Source organism: Thyridium curvatum (assembly GCF_004353045.1).
Source record: "Thyridium curvatum strain D216 chromosome Unknown NODE_87_length_172569_cov_81.238300, whole genome shotgun sequence".
NCBI classification, from domain to species: domain Eukaryota; kingdom Fungi; phylum Ascomycota; class Sordariomycetes; order Thyridiales; family Thyridiaceae; genus Thyridium; species Thyridium curvatum.
Genome location: NW_022156842.1, coordinates 73,199 through 98,849, shown reverse-complemented (window position 1 = coordinate 98,849; position 25,651 = coordinate 73,199). Strand labels below are relative to the sequence as shown.

The window sequence follows — 25,651 nt, the reverse complement described above, 5'->3', positions numbered from 1 at the left end:
GCTTGACGCTTTCTGGGGTAAACTTGGGGTCCCGGTGGCACAGGAAAGTGGGAACGATGCCGGTCGGCGTGTGGGAACCGGGTCGGTAGAATGTCGGCATCGGGAGTCGGTCGGCATGGCCGCATGGGGAAAGGGAAAGCGAACATCGGCCCCCCTTTTGGTGCTCTCAGCTCATGATGCCTTGACGAATTCAACCTTTCGTTCATGACTACGCTAAACTCTATTGATACCATCCCTTGGTCCAGTTAGGAAGCAAATCAATATCCGAGGTTCCTCGATCCCATCCAAGCCTATCCCATTGCTGGCAATGTGTGCCTACGAGACAGACCCGTCCAACCTCACTCAAGAGAAATACAAGATAAGAAATTGACTGTGGCCTCTCTCCTTCCAAAAGCTGTGGCATCAGCTCAGTTACCACGAGGAGGCGTAAGAGACGTACTTTCAATACTTGAACGCATGACGCTCATGGCAACAAAAACTGGAGCTGATGCCACAGCACTTAAGAGAACACAAACGAGGCCCCACGCCCCGGGAGTTGGATCGGCACGGGCATACTCGCGTGTGAAAGTTGCATGGGAGCAAGGGTGTTCTGGGCATTCTTAGCGCTCCACCTGTCGTCGAGTGAGATCGTACGGTAGGTATCCCGAGAGGAGGTCTCGGAGACAGATCCATGTCAGTCTAGACCCCCTTCTCGCAGTTTTCTCCGCCTCATTTGCAGTTTCTCCGCCTCGAACTACCAACCCAAAACCGCATCATATTTTTTCCCAGACCCAGTCGTACGCAGCCCAGTGGTAGTTGAGGACGTAGCAGTAGAACGCGACGGCGGCGATCAGGAAGGGGATAGTCACTGAGGCCTCGATCAGGCTGATGAAGGAAATCTCCTCTCGGTGCTGGGCGAACCAGTGGCGTGTCTTTGTGGCCGACGCTCGCAGTGTGGAGAGAGTCCAGATCTGTTTCATGCCTTCATTATTAGTGACATTGCCACAAAGCTAGCGTGTTCGGGACTCGGTATACCTTCGCGTTCCAATAGGAGATGTAGACACTCAGCAAGATGCTGCTGAGGATGAGTCTCCACGGCATCTTGATCCCCTGCTGGAGGATGGGCTTCTCGATGTCGGGGTCCCGGACCTGTGGGAGCCCGGTTAGCCTTGAACGGTCGAGGGGGCTGCACACCTTGCCCTGGGAGTACATGCCTTGCAGGCCCGGGCCTTGCGAGCCTGGGACTTGCGTTCGTGGCGCTGGAGAGGGTCCCTCTTCTCACGCAACTTGGCGGAGACTCTCAGTCCAATCTGGGTGATTTCCATCGGGCGTTTGAGTCCTTGGCGCTGTGGATGCCGAAGTCGCTCTTGATGCAACTTTTTGTTCGGGTACTCCTTCTCCGCCTCAGTGACGACCGGATTCTTTCGCTTGATGACGAGAGAGCGCTCCTTAGCGCGCTCAGCGGCGAGCGCACAGGGCGTGCCGAGGAGTTCAGGTGCGTCCTTAGCCATCTCCGATCGGGTGGTTTTGACTGGAGTTGCTGAAGATGGCAGCTCAGATGGAGGTGCTGTGGTCAACCTCTGGCTAAAGAACATCTTGTCCAGACCCTTCATGGCTGCGAGCCAAGTCAAACTTTAAGTGAGATAATGAAGCGGTTCATTGGGGAAGTAGTCGCTGTAGGGAACGCCAAGGAATTACTGATGGATCGGGTCGAAAGTGAATCCAGGCTGAAAGGTTAGGGAGCACTGATTCACTTTGCAACCTGCGCTGCTAAAATTTTGCAGCACGTGCGATTGTATAGAGGTTTCAATTCTCATCTGCATTCAATTCTTCTCTCAAAAATAGCCTTTTGTTAGTTTTCGCCTTCCCTTTCTGGCCATTATCTTTGTGACCATGGGCTCTCAGTTGTGTACAAAGCCGTTGAACCTCTTCTTGGCAATCAAATGAAACGCCGTATCCCCCCCAAAGACCCAAATGTAGCAACCACCCAGGCAAAACAACGCGTCACAATGCCAACAGCCAACAATCAATCGAATTGGAAATAGCTTCGCTGTGCAGTGATGAACGTGCTATTTCCCAGCGCTGATCCCCTCCTGGCACTTCCGTGTAGCATATCCTCATCCTCGACCCTGTAAGTCACGGTCTTCCTAATCCCACCAAGCGGAGTGTCCATGCGGGGCGACTGCTCCTGGATCGAGTCGTCGGTTGTGTCCTGGGCCGGCTCCTGGATCGACTCTCCGTCTGTGTTTCTTCGGAATCGAGGGCTTGGCTGGCCATCCCATCGGCCGTGGACCACATAAGTGTGATTGCCCAGCTCGAGGTCTGGCAGACCTGTAGGGGGGCGTCTGGGTGATTCGGGATAGGTCCCGGCCCTCCGAGACGTCAGGATGCCCAATTTCGTCAGGTATGGCCCGAACCATTTCCGCAACAGCGGGACTACCATGGGCATGTTCGTCGTGACGATTGCGATAAACGTCTCCCTGCATCCCCAAGAGGAGGTCTGGAGCGCGTCTGTGGCAGGGTTCTATAACAGCGAAGGTCAGATCATGGTATGCAGGTTACGGGTCGGAATGAACCAAGGACATACGTAAATGATCTCGACACATCGCATGACTCCAGCTCCCATGACGAACAAGCCTCCGGAAAAGAGCAGGATTAACCCTGCCTTCCGCGCTGGCCGGAGCCTCGCGGTCCAAACCATCGGTATAGGAATTGTCATGAGGTAGATGTCCGTGAGAACGTTGAGAGTCAGCGTGACAAATAAATTGGCTCGCGACTCGGCAGGCTGGCAGTGCCCTAGAGTGTGGTTAGCCTTGGTCCTGGGAGAGCAAGGAAAAACTCGAGCTTACTGCCGGGATTGGGGTAGATCTGCCAATTTTGATGAAGCGGAAAGCACCCCAGCAGGATGACAAACACCACCGTGATCCAGCTGCATATGATGAAGATGAAACCAAAGTTGATACGCCGCGAGTAGTCCAGGCCATCGGTCAGGCGGATGTAGAAGACACACATCGCCGCTTTGAGGATCCAGAGGAGCAGTGTGTAAATGAGCCACAAAGCAACCTGGAGCTTTGAGCCCGACACTCTTTTATAACAGTCAGCTCTCGGGTCTTGCGGGTGCTTAATTATATTGATGACATACCTGGACTGGTACTCCCATCCATCCTCGGCGCTGATCAGCCACGCCCTTTGTGTCTCCGTCATGGCGTTGTTGGCGATGCCGTGCCACTTAACACTCACTTCGTAGGCCATTGTTGTCTCGATTGTATAAATACACTGTGACCAAGTGTGTTAGCCTTTACTCAGTGGGCGAAACATGCAGGAGGGACTGCGAATGCTCACCGCGGCGACAAGCATGAGGTAATCGTCAGGCTGGAATTTGCGGATGCCAACCTGACCAATGCGGGAGTATGTGCGCAGCGCAACCACGCAGATACCGACCCCCAAAAGTGTGAAGGCCTCGGTCGCGAACGGGGTCGCATTCTTCATCGGAGGTACGGCCATCGTATACCCCGAAATGGTGAGGTTCGCCGGAGGCCCTGATATGGTGAGATTCCGTGCTGCCCGGGCCGCGTCTTGATAATCAAGCACGAGTGAATCTGAGGCGAAGGCGCGTGCGTGTCACAGAAGTGAGAACCAGGTGAGGACCTTGAAGTGGATTGCAAGCAAGATCAACATTTCCGAGGACGACGAGAGCTTCTTTGACGTCCTTGGTGCAGGCGAGAGGACAGTGCTGGGTTCCTGGGAACGCGTCGAGGCAGATTGGGCTGATGGTAACGGAGAACGGACGAAAACACACCGCCGTGAGGCTCTCAAGTGAGATGGATGTCGGGTGTTTCTCAGCGTCGTCTCACCTTTTCCCGAGGTTCTCTTGATAAAGCCCGCAGAATCTCGAGTGTGAATAATAGCTCTGTTCTCAGGCTTGGCATCAGACTTGAAAATTTGGAGGAAGGCACAACCTGCACCTCCAGCGTCACAATCTCAGCCTCGGACATGAGAGAACACATTTGATGCACTGGATATTTCGACGCCGATTCCATTAGCCAACCCATGGGTAGCTCAATTACTTGGTGCATAGCAGCAAGTCTTCCCTCGTCGATGGTATTCAGGACTAGGCCCTGCCACCATATGCCGAATTGACACCATCTGGTACCGATTGCTCTCATGTCCCTCCCCCGGACCATCTTCCACCTCGTGGTCGATCCATTATCGGCCTACCAATTGGAAGAGTCCTGGACGTTGTCCTCCATGGTCCGGTTGACACACACTAGGTAGCTCCAATATTCGCTACCACAATGTTCATTCAAACCCACTACAAAGCGGAGGGCTTCTTAAGCCTGCACCAAAGCCATTCCAGATATCAAGACGCCCGTTGAATAGAACGAAAGGAAAGCAAGGGAAAGAAAAGCCCAAAGGAAAAGAAATATTCATAGTGTTCCGCAAATTCAAAGCGCAGAGAGATGGAGATGCAAGACGTAGAGATAGGGGCTTGCACTCGTAACACTTTCGCGCATCAAGTCTTGCTCATCGAAAGTCCTTCTCGTCTTCTCGCTTGCATATACTCCAACGCATCTTGTACTATTTTGATGTGAGTCATCTCCCTCTCTGAGTGATGGAGCGCACTTACCCTGAGAATCCATCTTCTTACGGCTTCTTGCGTATTCTTTGTCTTCTGGAGAGGCACTCCCCCGAACGCAGCACGAACAGAAGGGAGCATCTAACGAGAGAGGCTCAAGGTCTGGTGTTTTGAGCCTCGGGATTCGTGGCGCTGGCGGCGGTGACGGTGCTCGAGGTTTCCGCCGCACTGACGGAGTCTTCATGATACTGTCGGTCCACGGTAAAGGAATAGGATGGAAATCCCTAGCGGCCTGATGATATGCGAGGTTTGGGGTCTTCCTTTCATTCAAGCAAAGGTTCTGGGACATTTGTGGTTCTGTTTCCTCACAGGGAGTGGGATAACCCTGCAGTACTCTTGGAACCACTTCGCCATGCTGGTAGGAGTAGGAGGCAGGCCGCCAGCTCGACGAGCGTAGCGAGCGCGAACTTGGGCTCTTTAAGAATGAAATGTATTCAAAGCGTTCCTTGACAAGGTCATCGAAGCCCTTGGTGAGATCGCCTTGGTCACGTGGGTAGGCCGGGGGGTGCGCCGACCTTGTCTGGATATCAAACCATGGACTAGGCATGATGCAATGTGGTTTTCAAAGAAATATGCAATGATAGGCGAGTCTCTATTAGTGAAATCACGGAGTATCGGGACGCGATGGGGGCGGCGAGGAGGGTGACGCCGGCGTGGTGGCCCCTGGCTGGGAGATCAGGGGTTGAAGGGTCCTAGGGGCTTCCAGGGGCTGGCTCCTGATGGGCTCGGACCTCTGAGTGACTCCAATGATGATTTTGGGGATTTGTCTGATGAATCCAGAATTCCTGAGATGAAGGAGGAGAGTGTAGGAAAAGGAGGGTAGAGGGTGGACTCGAGTTTTATATGTCGAGGAGCAGGGGGAGTTGCCTTACACGCGTCTGGCCAATCACATTACAGCGTTTCGAGCACCTCCCCGTCTGGCCACCTCTGACCAACCACACCCCCTCACGTGCCCATCCTTCTATGATATCACTCTCCTGCTTTCACATATCAAACCAATCCATTCTCAAGTCAAACAAACGCTTCTCTGACTCGACAATTGGAAGTTTACAACAAGCTGGACCCGTCAGACTGGCTTCAGAGACATACTCCAACCAGTGACACTCCCACATATCTGAGTCCAGAGAGGCCCTTGTCCAAATCAGCTGAAATAGCTGCAACCTTTCATTACCGGATTTGGTGTTTACATAAAACCCAGGGAAAGCCCTAGATGCTATCCAGCATACTGTGATGAAGATTGTGTGGTGGTTCAACAGAGCCAACGCGGCCTGGAGCGGTCAAACTTCAAAATCTGTATCTCTCCACTCAACCACGCTTTGCTGCGAGCTCTAGCCTGATCAGAACTCCATTTGAAGTGCACATTGGCATTGAGATGGAAACAATTGATATCGTTGCCATCATCCCTCGCTGCAGTTCACTCCAGGTCTCATGAACTGAAACTTGTGGAAGCCACATGCGCCAGTCGATCAGCAAAGCATGACTTTCACTGGCTAGTATCAAAGACTAAATAGAACCTAGTACTTCACTTCCTTCTTCTACAGTCATGCTGCATAGTGCGGTCCATCCGGATGCCATGTTGTTGCTTGCTAGGGGGCACGTGACGAGGGAGCAAACCGCAGAAGCAAACCTTCAGACGCAAGCCAACTTGAGAGTTGATCTTCCAGATATGACTTGGAGGAGTTTGGGTGACTTCAAGACTCAATTGACTCATGTTACAGCAGCCAACTAACAGTCAGGCATAGACAGAGATGGGTTTGTCGTCCAGCGCCAAGCCAACGCAACAACGAATGCCCGCCCATGGTCGCCATGCTTGGCGCCAAGCTTCTCACTCTCCTCAGGACCAGACTCGTGTCCAGGGTCGGAAAATCACGGACTCAATCTTAGATCCCCACACCAAAAATGGCAGTGCATAGCAAGGCAAAGTGGGGGGGGAATTACGACGAGTGTCATGTTCTGGTTCCCAGCTATCCAGGTACTCAAATAAGATTCAGACTTTCCAAGGTTCGAAATCTCCTCTACCAAGAAATCAACAAACGTATATCAAACAAAGCTCTCTCGCATTGCACCGAATCCATCGCATTGGTGAAAAGCACACCGCATCAGCCGCCATGATCTGCCTCTCCAAGCCGGACGAGAATGCGTTCCGGCATCTGACCTTCAACCAGAGTCCGTCGCCGTTGGCCGCAGGCCACACGACCCGTCAGGACTTCAATGGTCTCTGCAACCTCCGGGCCCACGTCGAAGGCGGCCAGGACGACGGAAGCGGAGGTGGAGGAAGTAGTAATGGTGGCCAATCGGGCGCCGGATGTGATGAGAAATGCCAGTCCCTCTGCGCTCAACCGGAGCCCCTCGGCAATCACCACGGCACGGAAGGGCTATCCCAGGTCTTGGGTTCGTCTTCCCCTCACCGTGAGATGCTGACAGGAAGAAAGTACCAATTGACACCCATTCAAGGACAGCCTCCGTGCCGAGAAAAGGTGGGCAGTGGCGAGAAGAACCACTCCCACCCAACCGTCCAGCTCTCCTCCCCATCGTCGCCCTGCTACTCCCGCGTCTGGGGATGGATTGTCTGGGCTCTCTCCGTGCTCGCGGCCGCCTCGCTCCTCTCCTGGTGGAGGTCGCCGGCCCCCGCGACACGGATCTCTGAGCCTGCACACACCGCCAACTCCGCCAACCTCTCCAAGCGATCGTCTACCTGTGCCACCGGCGGCGCCAACGAGGCGGAATACAACACGCCCCTCCACGTCGGCGCGCTTCTGATCATCCTCTTCGTCTCGAGCCTGGCCTGCGCGTTCCCCATCCTCGCCCGGCGCTTTCCCGGGCTGCGCATCCCGGCCCGCTTCTTCTTCGCCGTCCGGCACGTCGGCACCGGCGTGCTCATCGCCACCGCGTTCGTGCACCTGCTCCCGACAGCCTTCACCTCCCTCGGCAACCCTTGCCTGAGCAGCTTCTGGACCAAGGACTACCAGGCCATGCCCGGCGCCATCTCCCTCGCCGCCATCTTCCTCGTCACCGTGATCGAGATGGTCTTCCACCCCTCTCGTCACGTGCCTCCGGCCCCGATCATCACCCCCGCTGGAGGTGTCCAGCAGCAGGGATCGGCCGAGACGCCCGGACATTTCGGCCGCGGGTGCATGGGCAGCGCCAACGTGATGGCGCCCATCCGTGACATGGGCCCGCTCCGAGGGAGAGCCACGAGCATCGGCCAAGGCCTGACCAGGCTGGACGCCGAGGGTCGAGAAGTGGAACAGCAGGCTGACGACGAGACCCGTGATCAGGAGCAGCCCAAGCACAGCTCAGAGGAGCCTGTGGTCGAGACTATCGGCTATGACGGACTGACTCCGGAGCAGAAGCAGCGCAAGGACCTCATGCAATGCGTTTTGCTCGAGCTCGGCATCCTCTTCCACAGCGTCTTTATTGGCATGGCACTCAGTGTGTCGATAGGCAACGAGTTTGTTATTCTACTCATCGCTATCGTATTTCATCGTAAGTCATCTCCTCGTGCTATGGAGTAGTGGAGAGGCATGACTTACAATCCACATAGAAACTTTCGAGGGTCTCGCCCTCGGATCCCGCATCTCCGCTATCAAGTGGCCGCATGGCAGCAAACAGCCGTGGCTCATGGCACTGGCATACGGATGCACGTACGTCACTCTATCCTCGTACGGGTTGACCCCTTGACGCATGCTTACCTCATGACGCAGAACCCCTATCGGTCAGGCTATCGGCCTCGCCACCCATACTCTCTACAGCCCAGACTCGGAAATCGGGCTCATTGTCGTCGGGGTCATGAATGCCATCTCGGCCGGGCTGCTCACTTTTGCCTCTCTGGTCGAGTTGCTCTCGGAGGACTTCCTCAGCGACGAGAGCTGGCGCTTTCTGCGCGGCAAGAGACGTGTCTATGCCTGCCTCCTCGTCTTCCTCGGGGCGTTCTGCATGAGCCTGGTCGGCGCCTGGGCCTAAATGCACGGCCGAGGCTCTACGGCCAACACCACCGTCGATGGATCACCGGAGCTCATGCAACGTCGGTCCAAAGAGGCAGGAGGCACGGTTGTCATCGGCGACATACTGGGAAACTGAGGCCGGATTTAGTAACGAAGCGCGTGCTTGCTGCTCTCTTGTTCCAATCATCAAGTAGAGCCAGCCACACAACCAACCTACAGTAGTAGTAGTGAGGAGAGAGTCTAGGCCGCCAGGGGTATTTCAAAAGAGGAGGTGGCGGGAGTGGCGGCGGGGGAAAATGCGGGAGTACCTGCGGGTGCGGAGGTCTCAGTCACTAGCGGGCGCCACTTGAACCGCCCTTCTTGCTGTTCTTTCCTGACATTCAACATGATCAGATGAGTCTTGGGACATATTTTCTTTCAGCTTTCCGTATTTAGGTACACCACTATGCACATCTTAAGTTGCATCGAGCTTTTCCCAAAGTGCCCAGAACGATCGGGCTGTTCTCGTTTACCAGGTCGAGATGGGGCTTGCAGTAGGTCAGACGCAGCCCCGTGGCCAATCACAACCCCGGTCTTCGGCCTCGGATTGCCCCGGCGTTGAGACCTCAAAGCCAAAATCTGGTGGCGGTCTTGGCGAGATCAAGGGCTCTTCGAATACAGATGTCGACGAGCTCCGTCATGTTCGTCTTGGCAGCTTATGATAGATGCACTTTGAAATTGGCTTACCCGCAGATCCAAGCGGTCAAGGAGTAACGCCAGAGCTCAGACATAAGAAAGGTCAAGCCCACCATGCAGCTCGAGAAACCAGACAATCAACTTGATTGATCAGTTTCCCGAACAGCTTCCATTCGGGCCATTGTATTGACGTTGCATTCTCCACTGTGACCTGGTTGTTCAGCTCGAAGCGTAAGATATTGAGGCAATACAACCTGCAACACAGCAGCTCATTCGTGGCCTGGCTGCCAACACCGCCTCAAGGACGATCCCTTCTTCCGAATTGCAACATGCAGGCACGGTAAGACAACATTGGAGACCCCAGTGCCAAGAGAGAAGTGCAGCCATGTGGCAGCCCTTTTGTCGTGCGACTCGTCCCATCTCGCATGTTCCCCAGACTCTCCCGAGCCACCGATAACAAGCAAATTGACTCTTTAGAGTTTTCATAAGCTAATGATCTTGACCTGCAGACCGGCTCCAACGTATCATCGCCATATTGCCTGCATCATATTATCCCATTCGATTTCTCAGAGGGTGCAGGTAATCAACTCGATTTGTTCCACGACGGTGTAAGACGGAGGTCATGTTCATCCATATCTGCATACCAAAGACTGGGGCATTGCTCATCATGAACTCGAGGATCCCGTCTATAAAAGGGCCCGGCTGAACCTGTCAAATTATCCTATCTGTCGTAGAAGCCAGCCACAATCACCAACCAGCAGCACACACAGTTCCAACCACTCCACCTCTTCTTTTTTTATACATCCAATATGCAGCTCTCCAAGCTCCTCCTCTTCGTCCCCCTCGTCCTGGCAGTCGCCTCTCCGGACGCCGGCGCCGACGACGTCACGGCCGTCGCCCAGGTCGAGGCCCGCAGCGGCGCCGCCCCGGCCCTCTTCGCCAAGCGCGCCTGCAACGCCAACGGGTGCAGGTGCAGCACCAAGCACAAGCTCAAGCAGGTGAGTAACATGAGCATCTCGAGCAATGGGAGAAAATCACGGAGATCATGGTATGCTGATCAAATTCATTTTGAAATATCTGCAGGGCCAATACTGCGGCAACTGCGTGTGGTCCAACGGTGATGGGTACATTATCACCAAGAAGCGCGTCAACAACCACGTTTATGAGTGCTCGCCCAACGGTGACTGCTGCGACTACGGCGTCGCCAAGGACTGTGGCAGCGGCACTGCTCGCTGCGGTTGAGTTGAGTCGTTGATTCTGACTGTTGGGAACATGGCGAGGGCCAGGGCGAGTTGTCATGTCTTGGGGTGCCGGAGCGTGCTGAAAGCAGTGGGAAGAGGATAAGAACTTGAAAATGAACAGGGATATTCATATGTTTCTTCTTCTACATTTGGATACGTATTCGTGACGCTCGTTACTTCTCATAATAAGAAACTTTATCCTACAACATATGTTAAAGACACATTCTTTTCTATAAAAGAAAAGGAGAAGAAGGAACTGGCATGACAAGTGCCACCTAGTCGCCAGAGAGAAATTGTGTCCAGCAACTCAAACATTTGAGGTTTTGCACCCGATTAGGCCTGTGACCGTTGATAAATAATACGGGCAATATAGACGTAAGATTTGTGGCCAAAGCTCATTATCAAGGGCTTATGTCGAGTCCTCTAGATATTTCACCATGATCGCTGCACTCTCTTGCCAACCACTCTCTTAATATCTTCTCTGATGTCTTCGCTCGCTGATGCACCCACCAGCAATCCTTTGCAGGCGCCAGTATCCTGACAGCACGGTAGAAGTGATATAGCACGAGCAAGGCATGGGGATCGCACTGCTCGACCATCGTTGTGAAGGGCCCGTGGCACATGACCGGATAGCAGTGCATGTACCTCAGCAAACGCTCTAGCACAGCACCGGCGACATTGACCAAGGGCTGGGACTCTGGAAGCAGTAGCAGGATGGGACCAAGATGTGCGATGGCTGGGTTGTAGCCATCCCTCACAACATCTGATGCTTTTCTTGAGTTCTGCGGAACATTACCATCGTAAAGTCGCGGTTCTGTTATGGGAAGGTCCCCACGAATTAAAGGTTGCCGGGTTGGGACGTTGAGCAGTTCCATCTTCAGCGGGCGTGTGTAGGAGAAAGCATTCTGATATGGCGCCAGCGCGTCGCCTGTAACGCACGCCGCGTTCGCCAGTGGGCTTGGAAAATCCTGTCGAACGTGTGGCATAAAGACCGAGTCTTTATGGGCAAGCAAAGGAACACTCTTTAGAAAGACTCTCTTGAGGCTCGAGTTGAACGTGAAGAGGTGGTCACCCATGTTGTCGGGACGATGATGAAGAGATACGACATCTGTACCGATCCAGATCTCGTATTGCAGTAGTAAGGATGTGGCAACGAAGGCGTCGATGTGCATAGATGCGAAGTTGTTGGATAGTTCGTGGCGAAAATGGGACAATGCGCGGCAAAGATGGTTGGCCGCCAGGGCCGTGTATGTTGGGTCTTCCGGCTGCAAGGTGCTGAGGTGGCGGGCCGCGATGCATAGAAGAGCGTCTGCTAAGAATTCGAAATGGAAGCTGAGCCTGAGAGTCTCGGCCCAGAGGTCTGGACTGAGAAGAAGGGTGTAGCGGGTGCATCTTTCGAAGTGACGCAGGAGCTTCAGGCGCAGGAGGCTGGGTACCGTATCACCAGATCCGGGCGTTGTCACGATGATACCTAGAGTTGACTCTGTCGAGGCAGGAGCAGCCTTCTCACGCCTGAGAACGCAGGGTCGACACTTGTCTCTTCTCTGAACGCAATTATAACAGGGGTGGGCTTCGTCACACTGCTCTGGCAAGTTAGCTGGGTATGTGAGACGGGTGTGCGTAAGCGCTGAATAGGATGAACGACGACCTTGACCCGTCTTCTTTTGCAGTTCTCACATCCCTGCCGAGACTTTTGATGAGCCCGCCGTTGCCTTGCTAGGCCATGCTCGAGCGCTCTGGGGACTCTACAAAGGACCGAGCCACTCCCTGGTGCGGTAGAGAGCACAAATGTGTGGGTGAGTTCTTCAAGTGAGTGTGCTGGCTTGGCCTCGCGAGATGCCGAATTCGAAGTCATGGCCAGGACTGGAGCCATACATTGGACGGAGATTACTACTAGAAGGTCCTGGCTGAGGCAGCTTGACGGGGAAAAACACCTTCGATGGTAATACTGATGGATGTATCATGTGGGCGTCCACTCCGTTATCTCCGGATCCATTTGCTCTGATCATCCTTTTCCAAATTCAGCGATACGAGACTAAAAGGGAACAGCGCCTTCTGTCATGGTGTACGTGGGTAATGGCCAACCAATGAAATGCGACTTTCCCCGTGTAATCCGGGAGGAACCTGCCCTCTAACACGCTCGATAACCATAGGATATAAAGCCGTGAGATCCAGTACTGAAAGGATAGGGTATTGTGGGAAAATTTCTGTCTAAATTGTGTACTTGAACACAAGCTCTGCGATAATGGTGGCACTCTCCGACGTCGAAGCCTCGAACCGGCGTATTAGCTCCGTGTTCCAAGATGGGCTCGTGGCCGTCTTCGTGGGCGGAACGAGTGGTATTGGCGAGTATACACTGAAGCAGCTCGCAAAAGACACCCGAAAGCTACGAGCCTATATTGTTGGGCGTTCCCTGGAAGCTGCTGAGCGTATCATCAAGGAGTGCAAGCAGCTGAACTCGGCCGGCGAATATATCTTCATCCAGGCCGACGTGAGCTTGCTCAAGAACGTTGACGATGTGTGTCGCCAAATCAAGGCCAAGGAGAAGGCCATCAACATACTCTTCCAAAGTCAAGCAACAATGGCGACTGGGCAAGGTAAGCTTAAGATTCCTTCTCGCTTTCTACCCACGGTACCTATCAGCGCGCTAACTTGATCAAGCAGTTACGTCCGAGGGCCTCCCTTTAAACATCAGCATCATTCTCCATGGTCGCCTTCGCTTCCTGCTGAACCTGCTCCCTCTGATCCAGAATGCCAACTCTCTCCGTCGAGTCGTCTCCGTCGCCGCAGCGACTCTCGAGGGGGCGATCGACCTGGAGAATATACCCGGTGAGGGGTACACGCTTTTCCAGCTGCGCGACCAGACGGCCTCCATCATCACACTGACACTGCAAGAGGTTGCTCGCAGGGCTCCCGGCGTGGCCTTTGTGCATGATGTGCCTGGCGTCGTGAAGAGCGGGATCATGCGGGACGCCCCCAGCGGTTTCGGTCTAAAGGTCATAATGGGCGTGGCCCGTCTCCTGGGCCCTTTCATCAATACTTCCCCCGAGGAAGCTGGGAAGCGGCATGTCTTCTTCGCTACGAGCGGCATGTACGCCCCTCGTCAAGGGGTATCTGGCTCTGGAGTGCCGCCTCCGGGAACATTGGACGCTGCCCGGGGGGTAGATGGCGAGAAAGGGAGCGGCGTGTACTCGATTAACAACAAGGGGGAGAGCGCACCGGTCAGGGTCGAGCAACTGATGGTAGAGTTTAAGGCAAATGGGGTGGCTAGTGGAGTCTGGGAGTCCCTGACCTCTGACTTTAGGAAGGTTACTGGGACGGAATCTATTAACTGAGTAACACTTGGTACCGAACATTTGGAGATGAATACATGTACTGCATAAACGCTTATCCCCTTAGGGACCAAAAGTCGGCTTTTTGGTTTTTAAGTGCACCTAGATAGATTGCTGGCAGTTGCTGTCATATTCGAGGGAGGGATTATGGGTTCTAGCATCACATTCCTGGTATGAACATCCAGGTCTAAATCGATGTTCATATGCTGCTTCGTCTTCTTCTTCCTTTGAATATGATCATTCATAACACTCGTTAGCTATCATAATATGGAACCTCAAATAACACCGGAAATAGCGGCCGCCTTGAAAAAGTCTCTACCAACCCCCCTCCCCTTTTCTTCTCTCCTCGTGCATTCTCAACCTCTCAATCCCTGTAAACCCCCCATCCTCTCCCTCCTCTTTCTCCCCGCATGCTCATTGGCACTGATAGAAATAATCGCTCAGCTTCACGCACGTAGCCGGCGGCATGCAGTCCGTGGGGCCCTGGTAGTTGGTCCCGCCGCACTGCGAGTACCGCGGCACCGAGCCCGTCGACACCGTCGACGGCGCCACGCCGGTCGTGACCGTCACGTAGACCACGGCCGTGCTCGTGGCCGTCTGCGTCTGGTACACGAGCGAGGTCCGGCTGACGGTCAGGTTGAGCGTGGCCGTCGCCGTGGCCGTCGCCAAGACGAGGCTCGTGCTGTTGACCACGGCCGTGACGCTGCGCACGTCGGTCAGGACCCGCGTCTCGTAGACCGTGTACGTCGCGTCGAGTCTGTGCGTCTCCGTCTCCGTCTCCGTCGCCGTGGTGTGGTCCGTGCTTGTGACGATGGCCCGATCCGTTTGTGTCTGTGTCTGTGTCTGTGTCTGGGTCTGGGTCTGGGTCTGGGTCTGGGTCTCGGTCCGGGTTTCCGTCTCGAGGTGGAGGCTTGTGCTGCTGATAATAGCCGTGGACGTTTCGTGCTCTGTCTGAGTTTGTGTTGTGAAAATTGTATTTGTGCTATTGAGAGTCTGGATCTCTTGCGCTGTGGCTGTCGAAGTAGCTAACTCTGTCTGAGTTTGTGTCGTGAGAATTATATTTGTGCTATTGAGCGTCTGAGTCTCTCGGGTTGTGGCCGTCGAAGTAGCCAATTCCGTCTGCGTTTTTGTCGTGAAGATAAGGCTCGTTGAGTTGAGCGTCTGGATCTCTTGGACTGTGGCCGTCGAAGTAGCCAATTCCGTCTGCGTTTTTGTCGTGAAGATAAGGCTCGTTGAGTTGAGCGTCTGAGTCGCTTGGGCTGTGGACGTCGAAGTAGCCAACTCCGTCTGCGTTTTTGTCGTGAAGATAAGGCTCGTTGAGTTTATCGTAGCTAAAGTCGTCTGGGTCTCTAGAGCCGTACTGGTAGTTGTCGTCTTCTGGATCTGTGTGGAAATTTGCGTGTCGGTTTCCGTTTCCAAGACCGACGACGTAATAGTACTTGTGAGATTGTGGAATAATGTCGATGTGAAATTCTCAACTCTTGTCAGTGTGCTGGTCAGTGACAATATTTGCGTAGTCGTCGTGGGGATCACGGAAATCAGATTTGTTGTCGAGGTTGAGGTGGCCACTACATAGCTCGTAGCCGTGCTTGAGATCGTCGAAGTGCGAAAATGGACTCGCGTCGACGATACAGTGGAAGTCGAGAAGTGCACTTGTGTTTTCGTGGATGTGACCGTGGCCGAGTGCGTCTGGGTACTGATCGCCATAGAGGTACGTGTGATCAAGGTTGGTATCATAGTCGTCTTGGTCTGAAACGTCGTGGCCGTCACGACCTCGCTGACCGTAGAAGTCTGATAAACGACTGACACCGACACGCCAGGTTGTGAGGAATTGCTTGGCGTACTAGCCGGTGGCGGCGGGCGAGGCCGTATCGTAGTCAGTCCGCCCGGCGGCGGAGGCAGATCATTGCACACTCCGAACAATGCCTGGCAGCCGACGTCGCAATGGTCTGGAGTGCTGCCGCACCAGCCGTGCTCCGAGCAGCAATTGCCGAACTCGGAGCCTCTGCAGGTGAAGCCACCGGGTGCGCCGCAGGTACCGTCCTCCGTCACGTTCTGCTGGCCCAAGGCCAGTAGCGGAGACAGAGCCGCCAGCAGCGCGGCCAGGATCACGGGGGCTCGCATGGTTGGATCATGAGGGGTACACTCGCCTGCGAAGACGAAAAGGTGGTGGCCAGATGGCTGTCTACCATGCGGAGACCGACATCTAGGCGGCGCTCCCTTTTTAAGGTTCTCCAGTAATGAGATCTTAATCTAGCCATTGCGACTCTGCTCGTCGGAGGAGGTCCCATCTTCTTATGCAGGTACCTTGACCCCTGCATGTCGCAAAGAGGCTCAATATGGGAAAAGAGGCACGCGCTCTATCGACTGGTCGAGATGGGCAGAGCATTCGTCACCCTTTGCCCACATATCGACAATCGACGTCGATAATGTAGTCGAAACGGCCGTGATGGCTCTTTGAAGAGACTAGAATGCTTCAATGTTAGTGCACCGGGTAAATCGAACGAGGCCCTTTGCCCCAGAAAGGGTTCACTTGGGGCAATGTGCCGCAGACACTTGGCGAGTCCGTCTTCCTGGCTCAGACGAAAACTGAGATTGGCAATCGAATAGCTTGCATTTCACTCCTTTAAGGTGAAGGGCTACCGGCAGCAGCTCATTCGTCGCGGCAAAACTGACCGAAATATCGGGGGAGCGCATGTCATTTGGAGCCTAAGATCCGGCACTGCCAGACGGGTCGGCTGCAACGTCTAGATCCACAAGGGCCAGAACGAGCGGCCGAGCCAGCGATAATTGAGACGATAATTTGGCCGCTTGTTTCTCCACGCCTCATTTGTTACGCTGGGGCAGGCTTCACGAGAGTGTTTCGTAGTTGTGCTGGCCCCAGGACATCCAGAGAGCCAAACATGTGAGCGCCTAGACAGGTGTGTCAAATCTTCATTTGTAGTAGTTACTTCGTGTCTTAGCCTGGGAATTCCCTGGCTCCTTGTATCATCTCTTGCGCGCCATGGCGAAGAAATCGCTGTTCATCATATCGTAATCTTCCCCTGGACCCATCAGGGAGCTCGTGCCGTCACATGTGTGTCCAACGCCATACATAGCTGTATTGACGACATTACTGGGTTGGCAACTCTGTACCAATCCCCGGAATTCCACCATAGTTTGCCTCCGGAGCCAAGTTCAGGCAGCAGTGGCGGAAAACTTGGGTTCTCCCGTCGCGTACTTTGACGTGTACTGCTTCGCAGATTGCTCAAAGCCCTTGCGGTCATTCTTGTACTGGTCGGCAATGCGGGCCTCGAGAGGGTCGTCGGGCTGCGGCTCGACGAGCAGGCTTCGGATAGCCTCCAACACGGCGAGGAGGCGAGAGGCGGGCTTCCAGTTCTCGGGCTTGAGGAGGCCTAGGCAGATGTTGCCCAGGTTGTCGTTGGTGACGTTCGGGTGGTACATGCGCGTAGAAAAGGTTACGACGGGCGGCTTGAAGGGGTATTCGGTGGGGAGCTTGACGACAAGGCCGAACTTGCCTCCGGCGTAGGCAGTGTTGGGCGGTCCGTCCAGCACGACGTGCCAGACGTGCAGGTCGTTCTCGTTGGCAAGTCTGATTTTCATGCCCGCGGGAGGCTGGGCCATGCACTCGCCATACTCCTAGAGAGACGAGATACTCCGGTCAGTTCTGTTTCGCGAGGGCAAAGCAATAGGGCACGTGTGGGGATGGGCAGCAAACCTTGGAGATGCGTTTCGCTCCAGACATCTTGGTTTGATCGTTGGCCGAGGGTTGAAGGTGAGCCCAATAAGTGAGGTAGTATCTACGATACTTCTAGGATCCCGGGAAAGTGCTTTTAAGGAAGCGAGCAGTGATGTTTCCACCGTTGTGTTGTCTTGGGCCGTGGATGGGAGCGTTATGGATCGACCAAGGGCGGGCCGTCGGAGGATTTGACTGCCTCGTCGAAAAGCCCAACCGGGTGCTTAGGAATAGAAGGTATCGACCAGAGAAGGAGCCAGCCAGGCTGGAAAGGAAAGAACCACAAACTGCACCCACTGGTTGTCGCTGCAGGCATCGACGCGCAGGTAAAATGCACGTTGAATGGTTTAGGCCGGCAGGAACAGGCAGGATCAAGTCAGCGATGACGGCTTCATGGTGGGGTGTCTACCTTAGGTACCTCAGCTACTTGCAAGCCCCACTCAATCCACATCCCCAAGAAACTCCCCGCACCGAAATCCAGCACTCGAACCCGTTGATCGCCAATTCGTCGTCGTCCTCCCTTTGATCCAGGTGAAACACCCGCGTCTCAGCCTCGCCTTGCCAAAGCGACTCGGCCCTCTCTTGGAGCCAGATCGGACCATTCGCCAGAGAGAAACCCTCAATTGCAATCGCGAGCCCAGCATTCGGCTTCAATCTCATAGGACATCACACGAGATCCCATCCTCTCTCCGACTCGATCGACGACACACAAGACCGAACCAACCGGACCACCTGAAACCACACACACAAACCACGCCAATCATGTCCGGCATCGACTCCCCCGAGATCCTAGCCGCCTACGACGCGGTCCGCTCGGACAAGGACCCCACCAACTGGCTCCTCGTGTCGTACAAGGCCGCGACGGGCAACGCCCTGGCCCTCACCGCCACGGGCCAGGGCGGCCTGCCCGAGCTGGCCGCCGCCCTCGACGACGCCCAGGCCCAGTACGCCTACGCGCGCGTCGAGTACGCCAACGACTCGGAGAGCACGCGCGTCAAGTTTGTCCTCATCGTCTGGATCGGCGAGGGCACAAAGGTCATGCGCAAGGCCCGCGTCAGCATCGAGGCCGGCGACGTCAAGCGCGTCCTCGCCCACCACAGCATACAGGTCGACGCCCGCGAGAAGGGCGACCTCGACGAGGCCGACATCGTCAAGAGGTTACGCAAGGCCGGGGGTGCCGACTACAACGGCGGCCGGGGCTAGCTGTTGCCGGACCTATCTTGATGTCGATGTGGGTTGGCTGTGTCCATATGGCGCTTGGGGAGGCATACTTGATTAGGGGGTTAGCGAGGGAGGGAGGCATCGTAGCGACATTTTCTCCATTTTTTGCATAGAACATCTCGAGAGACAGAAAGCCATAGACCGTTTTCTTGATTGGCTGCTGCTGTTGGTATAGAACAAGTATCGATACAGGTGGTACAAAAAGGCACGAATGAATGTTCATGGCATCCACAACAAGGGATGACTCGCCTTTCGGCACACTGTCCGTTTATCCATTAACGCCGGTCCCCAGGTCAAAAACTCCATATACCTGCATGACGTCCCTACTCCCGCTCCTCTTGCTGCTCCTCTGGTTCCTCATGTGCATCTTCCTGGCCCTCCGAGTCTTGGCCCTCGTCAGGCTCATCCTCACCCTCGTTGCCATCTCCATCTGCGTCTCCGTCTTCAACTGGAGCCGGGCTCGAGCTCTCCGGGACCGTGTCCTCCGCACCGCTCTCATCGTCCCGCGCAACAGAAGCCTCGATACTCCTGCGCAGATTCGGGAAGAGCGCCGGCGCATTGTCCTCGTAGTCGGGCGGGACATCGCTAAGATCGCTCTCGTCGTCCGCAGAGTCGTGCACGCTGCCGGGCGGCGGCGAAGACATAGCGCTCGCGCCGCCATCCTCCTCCTCCTCGTCTCCATCGCCGTTCTGCGCTGCTTCTTCGGCATCGCCGTCCTTCATCGCGACATCGCCGTCCTTGTCCCCTTCCTCCTCGGCATTGCTGTAGTGGTCTTGGGCCTCGCCGCCGTTGGGTGTGCGCCTGTTCCGGCTGCTCGACGCAGAACCCATCCGCGACTTGCGGCCCTCGCCGCGCGCCGACGTGGCCACCGCCGACTTTGGGGGCTCGGCGATGCGCATGACGGCCTGTTCGGCCTTGCGCGTAATGTCCGGACGTCGCAGGCCAAGTCGTCCACGCCGAATGGTAGGCTCGCCGGGCTTGTCCGGCGCCTCGGATCCCGCTCTCGAAATGTTCTCCTTGTCCCCAGGATTGAGGAGATTCTGGAGCACCTTCGGTATCTCCAGGCCGGCCTCGGCCTCCTTGTCCGCCGCGGCTTTCTCTGCCTCGGCTTTCGCGGCGCGGCTGCGGTCCTCGATGATCTTGCTCGGTTCTTCACCCGGTAGCGTAGGGCCGATCTCAAAGTAAAGGATCCCATAGCAGTCGGCGATAAGATCGTCAACCGCGCCGGCCTTTGTCAAGCCGCCGTTGAGTTTCTTGAGCTCAATCGCATCCTTCATCGCGTTCAGGGCCTTGTGCTCCATGTCCGTCTTGCCGACCCACTCAGTAATGCGCTCCGACATAATCTCGAACTCTTCGAGGCTTGTATTCTTGAACACCTCCTCTTCGGTCGCCTTGATTTCGTAAGTCTGCCTGAGCAGCTTGACATAGAGCATGACGCAGTTCTGCCATAGGTCGTTAAAGTGATAAAAGTCTGCCCCCTTCTTGCGGATCCTACGCAGCAGGGCTTCCATGTTGGCACGGTCATTCATCACAAGCAGTAAGCGCGTCATTAGCCTCACATATTGCTCGGTGTAGACGTGATGTCGTCCGGGTCGCTCGGCGTCGCATTTCCAGACGTTCATTACCATTGTCTTGGTGAACATGGACTCTTTGAGGACAGAGAATGCAGCGGTGGCCTGGACAACATCGCTGTCAGAGACAGGCCTGCTCTCCGCCCCATCCGTCGGTTCGTCAGTGTCGTAAAGTATACGTGCATGCCGGATGATCAGACGATGCTGCCAATTGGACTTGTCCTTGTCCTTCAGATGCCGGATGGTCTTGATGGCAAATGCCTCCCAGTCATCGGCATCCTTGATATCGATGTGCTCACCCTGTTGGATCGCGAACGGCTGCCGTTGCAGTATGTCTGTAGCGCGCTGCGGATCCAGTTGCTTGCGCGTGACAAGCTTGTAGAGGATCGAGAAGATCTTGTAATGCGGTTCCAGCACGGGATCCTGGCCCGAGCGGGGCTTTGGTAGGAGAGCGACGATCTCGACAGCGGACTCGAGGGCTTCGATCACCCTATCCACTGTCGGCTTTGTTCGCTTGTCCAAATCATCTAAAAGATCATCTGACTTCTGATACATCTTCCAGATGCACTTGGACAGCATGTAGTGGTTCTTCCAATCTTTAGGACGGTAGCGGATCGCCCTAGAGAACAAGCCAGCTGCGAATTTCCAGACTTTGTAGTCGCTCATCTCCACATGCAGAATCTTCTTGTACGTCCCCGTTCCCATGACTTCGATGAAGAATCGCTCCTGGTCGGCATGTGCGAAAGGCTCCATGGCGAAGGGCTCCCTGCTCGAAGCGTACATCCTCATGCCAAAGTTGTGGTACATGTCGGTCAGTGCCTCCTTGTCGTTCTCGCTCAGGCTGTACAGCGCCGAGTGAGAAAATGACAAAGCGAGAGTGTAGCAGTGGATGATGTTGCGCTGAAGCTTAACTAGCTCACCCCGGTCCTTGTTGATCTTCTCGGCGCTCCATAGCACAGCTTCGTCCAGTTCGTAGTCAAAGCATTCGGCGAGTCTAAACCAGGTATCCCAGCGGTCTGGTGTTAGCTGCAGCTGAAATCTCAGATACTGGGCGCCCAGTCGCAGGTCATCCGTGGCTCCCGGTGTCTGGCGACGATTGAGGTCCACCGTCTTGAATCTACTCAAGGCGATCATTCCCAGTAGGAAGAACCAGCCGTGAGTCGCCAAGACGGTGTCGGGAGTCACGGCGGCAGCAGCGTCCAAGGCCACGCAACCCCTCCAGGCTTGATACAGACGCATCGGGTGGATTGGCTTCTTGAGTTGCTCCGTAAAGTATCTCAAGTTGTAGATCATCTGTGTAGTTGACTTGGTCGTGCCCATCGACTGCTGCATGTGCTCAATCGTATTCTTCAGGTCGGATTTGAGCAGATCTTTCATCGGCATGCGGTTTGCCAGATCCATAATCTTTTCCACCAAGTTCAGTGCGCTCTTCCTCTCCAGCTTCTCAGGGGGGCAGCCGTGTTCTTGGACCTCCCAAATACCAGCACCGAGCTTCAGGCCATTCAGATCGTACAGAACTTGTCCCAGATAGTCCTCCCAGTTCTCGATGTTCTTTTGTTTCAGCAGCTCAACTCTCATCATCTTGAGGAAGATCTTGTTTGAGAATTTGCAGTACTTGCGCAAGCCTAAGACCTGATGAATGGCAGCAAGGTACTCGGCCAGATCAGTCTCCAGGGTCTTGAAAGTCCCCTTATGTTGATGCATGCCGACTTTGAGTACGGTGTACTGCAGCGACCAGACCCGAACCTGCATCTCCCGCAACTTGAGTAAGAATGACTGGAACGTTGAACCAGTAGCTGCGGGTTGGGAATATCCGATTCGAACTTCGTCTTCGTACATAGCTGCTACGTGCAGTATGCAGTTGAGCTTGGCCAATACGGAGGCGGTGGATCGTATGTGCTCTTCCTCGATGATGTCAAATGCGGTATTGTCATTCAGTGCCAAGCTGAGAGCGTTGATGATCAGGTCGTCCAACGATTTGAATATCTGCATGAACATCTGCCTCCGTGCCTCTGGAGAAGCACTGGTGAGCTCTCCGCCACTTAGGTCTGCAATGATCATCTCAATGCTACGCAAGAAGCATGAGAATTGCTTAGTCGGGTACTTGATGGCGTGGTAGGCATCGCCCAACCGGCCCCAAACAAACAGCCTGAGATCCGTGGTGCTCCGCTCCAGAAACTTCCAAAGGTCGCGCAGACCCTGGCTGGCACACTCGGTGATTGGCTTCTTGGCCACTCGTTGCTTATTGGTATCTCCATTCGCGTCGCTGTTAGGCGACTCCTTGTTGGTTTTTACGTAGACGGAGTCAGGATTGAGAACAGGTTCAAGTGTATCGATGACCGTGACAGGGTCGCCAATCTCTTCTTGGAAGAGTCCGAGGAAGAAATCCATCGTCGTGAGCTTGCTGATCTCCAGTTCGGCGGCCTTGGCAGATATCTCTGGCATGATCGCATTATTTGGCAGCGAAATCTCGCGCTGTGGCATATCCGCGAGAAAGTCCCGGACACTTCCCCAACAGCTCAGGATGTGTTCCCTCGAGGTGTCGCTTGGAAGGGTGGTGGAGAAGACCGAGGCCCAAACAAAGCGGATTGACAAGTCATCGTCAGCATCCCGCGAGAACAGGCGTCGTACATGTGAGGCCAGATCCTGCCATCTGCTCAGTCGGGCCTGGGTTTCGGCACGTATTGCGTAGTCTACCACGCTGTTTGGATTGGTGATCCGTTCATAGACGTCCAGGTAAAGCTCATACAGCATTTGCACTAGAAGCTCCAGGTCGTGCGATTTGGACGCAGCGCCATCCTCGCCTTGCAAGCGGTCGAGTTCGCAGAATACCCGTTGATATATCGCTTCATCAAGCCTACTAATGAGTTGAACAACGGACCTTTTCATGTGGTCGGACCATTTGAGACGCAGGTACGTCTTGGAGAGGGCACAGATCCACTCGTAACCAACATCCTGGATGGTCATCCAGTCATCATTGATCTTGCGCACGAAGGCCTTCAAGCCGTGAATTTCGTCGAAGCTCGGTGTTTCGGGTCCTCCCTTTTGCGGACCCTTTGTATGCTCAAGAAAGGCGTTGAGTCCAAGAGCAGGTGCGTCCTTCTTGTTTAGGAGGATTTTGGCGTTCTGGTCATTGAAAGAAGTGATTGCCTCTCGAAGATCGAGTGACACGGGATCCTGAAGTTTGATTGTTGTCCGGTCGCTGGCCTTGAAAAACTCGAGGGTATTTGTCAAGGCATCCATTGTTGACCGATCCGTGACTCCGATATTCTCGAGTATGTCCTTGGTCATCTCGAACAGAGCCTTGTCTGCAGCCTGCAGAGGCTCAAGCTGGCTGATGAAGGCAGCATTTGGATCCACAACTTCCTCAGCAGCAGTATCTCTCCGACGAGTTCGCTTGCTCCTCTTTGTCTCGCCGTTCTCTTCTTCTGCGGCTTCCTGAAGGCCCGCAGCAGACTGCGACCGTTTCCGAGATGGGAGGGAAGCACTGCGATCCTTTTGGGAACCCTTTTCCGTGTCCTTCTGGGGATCATCCTTGCCCGTAGTAGCCGGGGTAGGTTCCTCTTCAGCCGTGGAATCCTTGACCTGCTTGCTGTCGTCTATACCTGCAGCCGTGATGGTCAAGTCTTGAGATGCATGATCCGAAAGCTCCTGGGGAGATGCTGCTGTGGCATTCTCGGCATACTTAGACGCAAGCTGCTTATCAATCTCCATTTGGAGCACTTCATCCTCATCTGGAATGTCTGGGATATCAAGCACCAGAGCCTGGCCCGAGAGTCCCTGCTCGTTGACAAATTGAACGAGCGCCATTCCCAGATCAGCCCAAGAAGGGTTCGAGACCTCAACTACAAATCGAGCCAGGCTGATGTCCTTCGATGCTGGCTTGGGGATGGCCAGGTTCTTGGTAGGGTTTGGAAGCCAGGGTAAAGGATCAAGGTATCGCTTGAGAGCTGCCGACAGCTCTCTCCTAGTAAAGGGGCCCATAATCGGGTGAGACAAAGCCGTCTCATCACCAAGAACTTCCAATTGGGCTTTAAGCTGCTGCCCAGCGAAGCCCTCAGCGAGAGAAGGTGGCTCCACTTCTACCACCGCTGGGTCGTCGTCGAGCTCGATGGCTGCCTCCAGGCAGTATCGACCGATGCGAGCGCTCTTCAAGAATGCAGCCACTCGTGCGGTCTTCCTCCAAAGATCCGCATCTGAGGGGTCTCGATCCAGCGCTGCGTTGAAGTCCTCAAGCGCATTGAGCGCCTCATCGACTACCTCCGGGTCGTCGAATACAGCCGCTGGTCCCTCTGGTGAGGCGCGTGCTTTGTATCGTATGCCATCTAATAGGAACTGCCCATGGTTTTTGAATGACAGGTATAGGGCCTGTGGTAAGCTGCTGCCGGAGCCGTCCGGGTCAGCGCCGGTGACATCGAGGCCACCAACGAGGGACGATTCCAATGCAAGCAGGGGATCGGGCTGTGCTTCGGCGCGCTCGTACTCTGTCGAGGCCTCTGGGTACTTGAAGATCTCGGAGTTGAAGAGGTTATTGTAGGCATCGTTGGCTTCGTCGTGGGAGCGGGCTCCTTGCGCATGTAGCTTTAGAGCTGTCTGGAACAGCTTCAGGGCATCCTCGACCTGATCCAGGCCTGGTTAGAGGACATTGCTTCCAGCATGCCATTCGAATACAATCGACGTACCTGAATCTGCTTGGTGTTGTCGACCTCCTCGTCAATGTTCTCCTCGGGCTCGAGGTTGATCGCCGAGAAAGCAGGCTAGAGAGGTGTGAAGTCAGCGAGGAACAAAGACACCGGGTTGTCGCAAAGGGCTTACCATCTTGGCAGACAGCAGAGAGGTCCCGGACGCTGTACTGCATGCCTACTGGGGATTTAGAAATACACCATAAACTGTTTGTGGTGTTTTGTGCGATGTTGAATGATGGATAGACAGAATGCCATGCACCTCAAATGTGCGCTGGCTGTAGCCTCGGAGCCTCTTCTTTATTCGCGTGCTCCTCCCCCAAAGACGCGCTTCCATTTATCTTATCTGTCTGGGTCGCCAAGGGCGGGTGCAGCTGTGGTCGATAAGTACCTGAGCGAGTACCTGAGGCTTGAACAAATGCGCTAAGTTGGGGTACAATGTGGCGTCCCTTCAGGCAGGCGGGAGGTTAATGGTTAATGGATGGATGTTCATTTTCTTCCAGCAAAGTGGAGTGGACAAAGCACAAGCGGTCCGTGCTTTCTTTGGGAGCTGCTCCTGAGAGGACAAATATTAGGCCCAAGGCGATCATCTTGCGATCACCACCTTGCTCAGTCTGGTGTCAGCTTCTGTCGA

At 54.8% G+C, this 25,651-nt stretch overlaps 9 protein-coding genes across 9 annotated transcripts; 4 read left to right on the top strand and 5 right to left on the bottom strand.

Moving 5' to 3' along the window:
- Window positions 1-752: 752 nt before the first annotated feature.
- E0L32_010609 (uncharacterized protein) lies at window positions 753-1,592 on the bottom strand (the record flags this gene model as incomplete). Its single annotated transcript, XM_031133246.1, has 3 exons — window positions 753-961; window positions 1,015-1,128; window positions 1,190-1,592. 3 exons carry the CDS (start codon window positions 1,590-1,592, stop codon window positions 753-755), a joined length of 726 nt encoding a protein of 241 aa, XP_030989424.1.
- Window positions 1,593-2,005: 413 nt separating this feature from the next.
- Window positions 2,006-3,483, bottom strand: E0L32_010608 (uncharacterized protein; the record flags this gene model as incomplete). Its single annotated transcript, XM_031133245.1, has 5 exons — window positions 2,006-2,503; window positions 2,567-2,775; window positions 2,829-3,064; window positions 3,122-3,255; window positions 3,322-3,483. 5 exons carry the CDS (start codon window positions 3,481-3,483, stop codon window positions 2,006-2,008), a joined length of 1,239 nt encoding a protein of 412 aa, XP_030989423.1.
- A 3,240-nt stretch (window positions 3,484-6,723) lies between these two features.
- On the top strand, window positions 6,724-8,578 carry E0L32_010607 (uncharacterized protein; the record flags this gene model as incomplete). The annotated part of the gene is made up of 3 exons (XM_031133244.1): window positions 6,724-8,101; window positions 8,160-8,259; window positions 8,320-8,578. The coding sequence occupies 3 exons, from the start codon at window positions 6,724-6,726 to the stop codon at window positions 8,576-8,578; spliced, it is 1,737 nt and encodes a 578-aa protein (XP_030989422.1).
- A 1,465-nt stretch (window positions 8,579-10,043) lies between these two features.
- Window positions 10,044-10,476, top strand: E0L32_010606 (uncharacterized protein; the record flags this gene model as incomplete). The annotated part of the gene is made up of 2 exons (XM_031133243.1): window positions 10,044-10,232; window positions 10,318-10,476. 2 exons carry the CDS (start codon window positions 10,044-10,046, stop codon window positions 10,474-10,476), a joined length of 348 nt encoding a protein of 115 aa, XP_030989421.1.
- Window positions 10,477-12,720: 2,244 nt separating this feature from the next.
- On the top strand, window positions 12,721-13,810 carry E0L32_010605 (uncharacterized protein; the record flags this gene model as incomplete). Its single annotated transcript, XM_031133242.1, has 2 exons — window positions 12,721-13,072; window positions 13,140-13,810. 2 exons carry the CDS (start codon window positions 12,721-12,723, stop codon window positions 13,808-13,810), a joined length of 1,023 nt encoding a protein of 340 aa, XP_030989420.1.
- Window positions 13,811-14,171: 361 nt separating this feature from the next.
- Window positions 14,172-15,931, bottom strand: E0L32_010604 (uncharacterized protein; the record flags this gene model as incomplete). Its single annotated transcript, XM_031133241.1, has 4 exons — window positions 14,172-14,758; window positions 14,984-15,245; window positions 15,312-15,598; window positions 15,652-15,931. The coding sequence occupies 4 exons, from the start codon at window positions 15,929-15,931 to the stop codon at window positions 14,172-14,174; spliced, it is 1,416 nt and encodes a 471-aa protein (XP_030989419.1).
- A 1,053-nt stretch (window positions 15,932-16,984) lies between these two features.
- On the bottom strand, window positions 16,985-17,552 carry E0L32_010603 (uncharacterized protein; the record flags this gene model as incomplete). Its single annotated transcript, XM_031133239.1, has 2 exons — window positions 16,985-17,446; window positions 17,526-17,552. The coding sequence occupies 2 exons, from the start codon at window positions 17,550-17,552 to the stop codon at window positions 16,985-16,987; spliced, it is 489 nt and encodes a 162-aa protein (XP_030989418.1).
- Window positions 17,553-18,305: 753 nt separating this feature from the next.
- E0L32_010602 (uncharacterized protein) lies at window positions 18,306-18,746 on the top strand (the record flags this gene model as incomplete). Its single annotated transcript, XM_031133238.1, has 1 exon — window positions 18,306-18,746. One exon carries the CDS (start codon window positions 18,306-18,308, stop codon window positions 18,744-18,746), a length of 441 nt encoding a protein of 146 aa, XP_030989417.1.
- A 341-nt stretch (window positions 18,747-19,087) lies between these two features.
- Window positions 19,088-25,153, bottom strand: E0L32_010601 (uncharacterized protein; the record flags this gene model as incomplete). The annotated part of the gene is made up of 3 exons (XM_031133237.1): window positions 19,088-24,955; window positions 25,018-25,092; window positions 25,151-25,153. The coding sequence occupies 3 exons, from the start codon at window positions 25,151-25,153 to the stop codon at window positions 19,088-19,090; spliced, it is 5,946 nt and encodes a 1,981-aa protein (XP_030989416.1).
- Window positions 25,154-25,651: the final 498 nt, after the last annotated feature.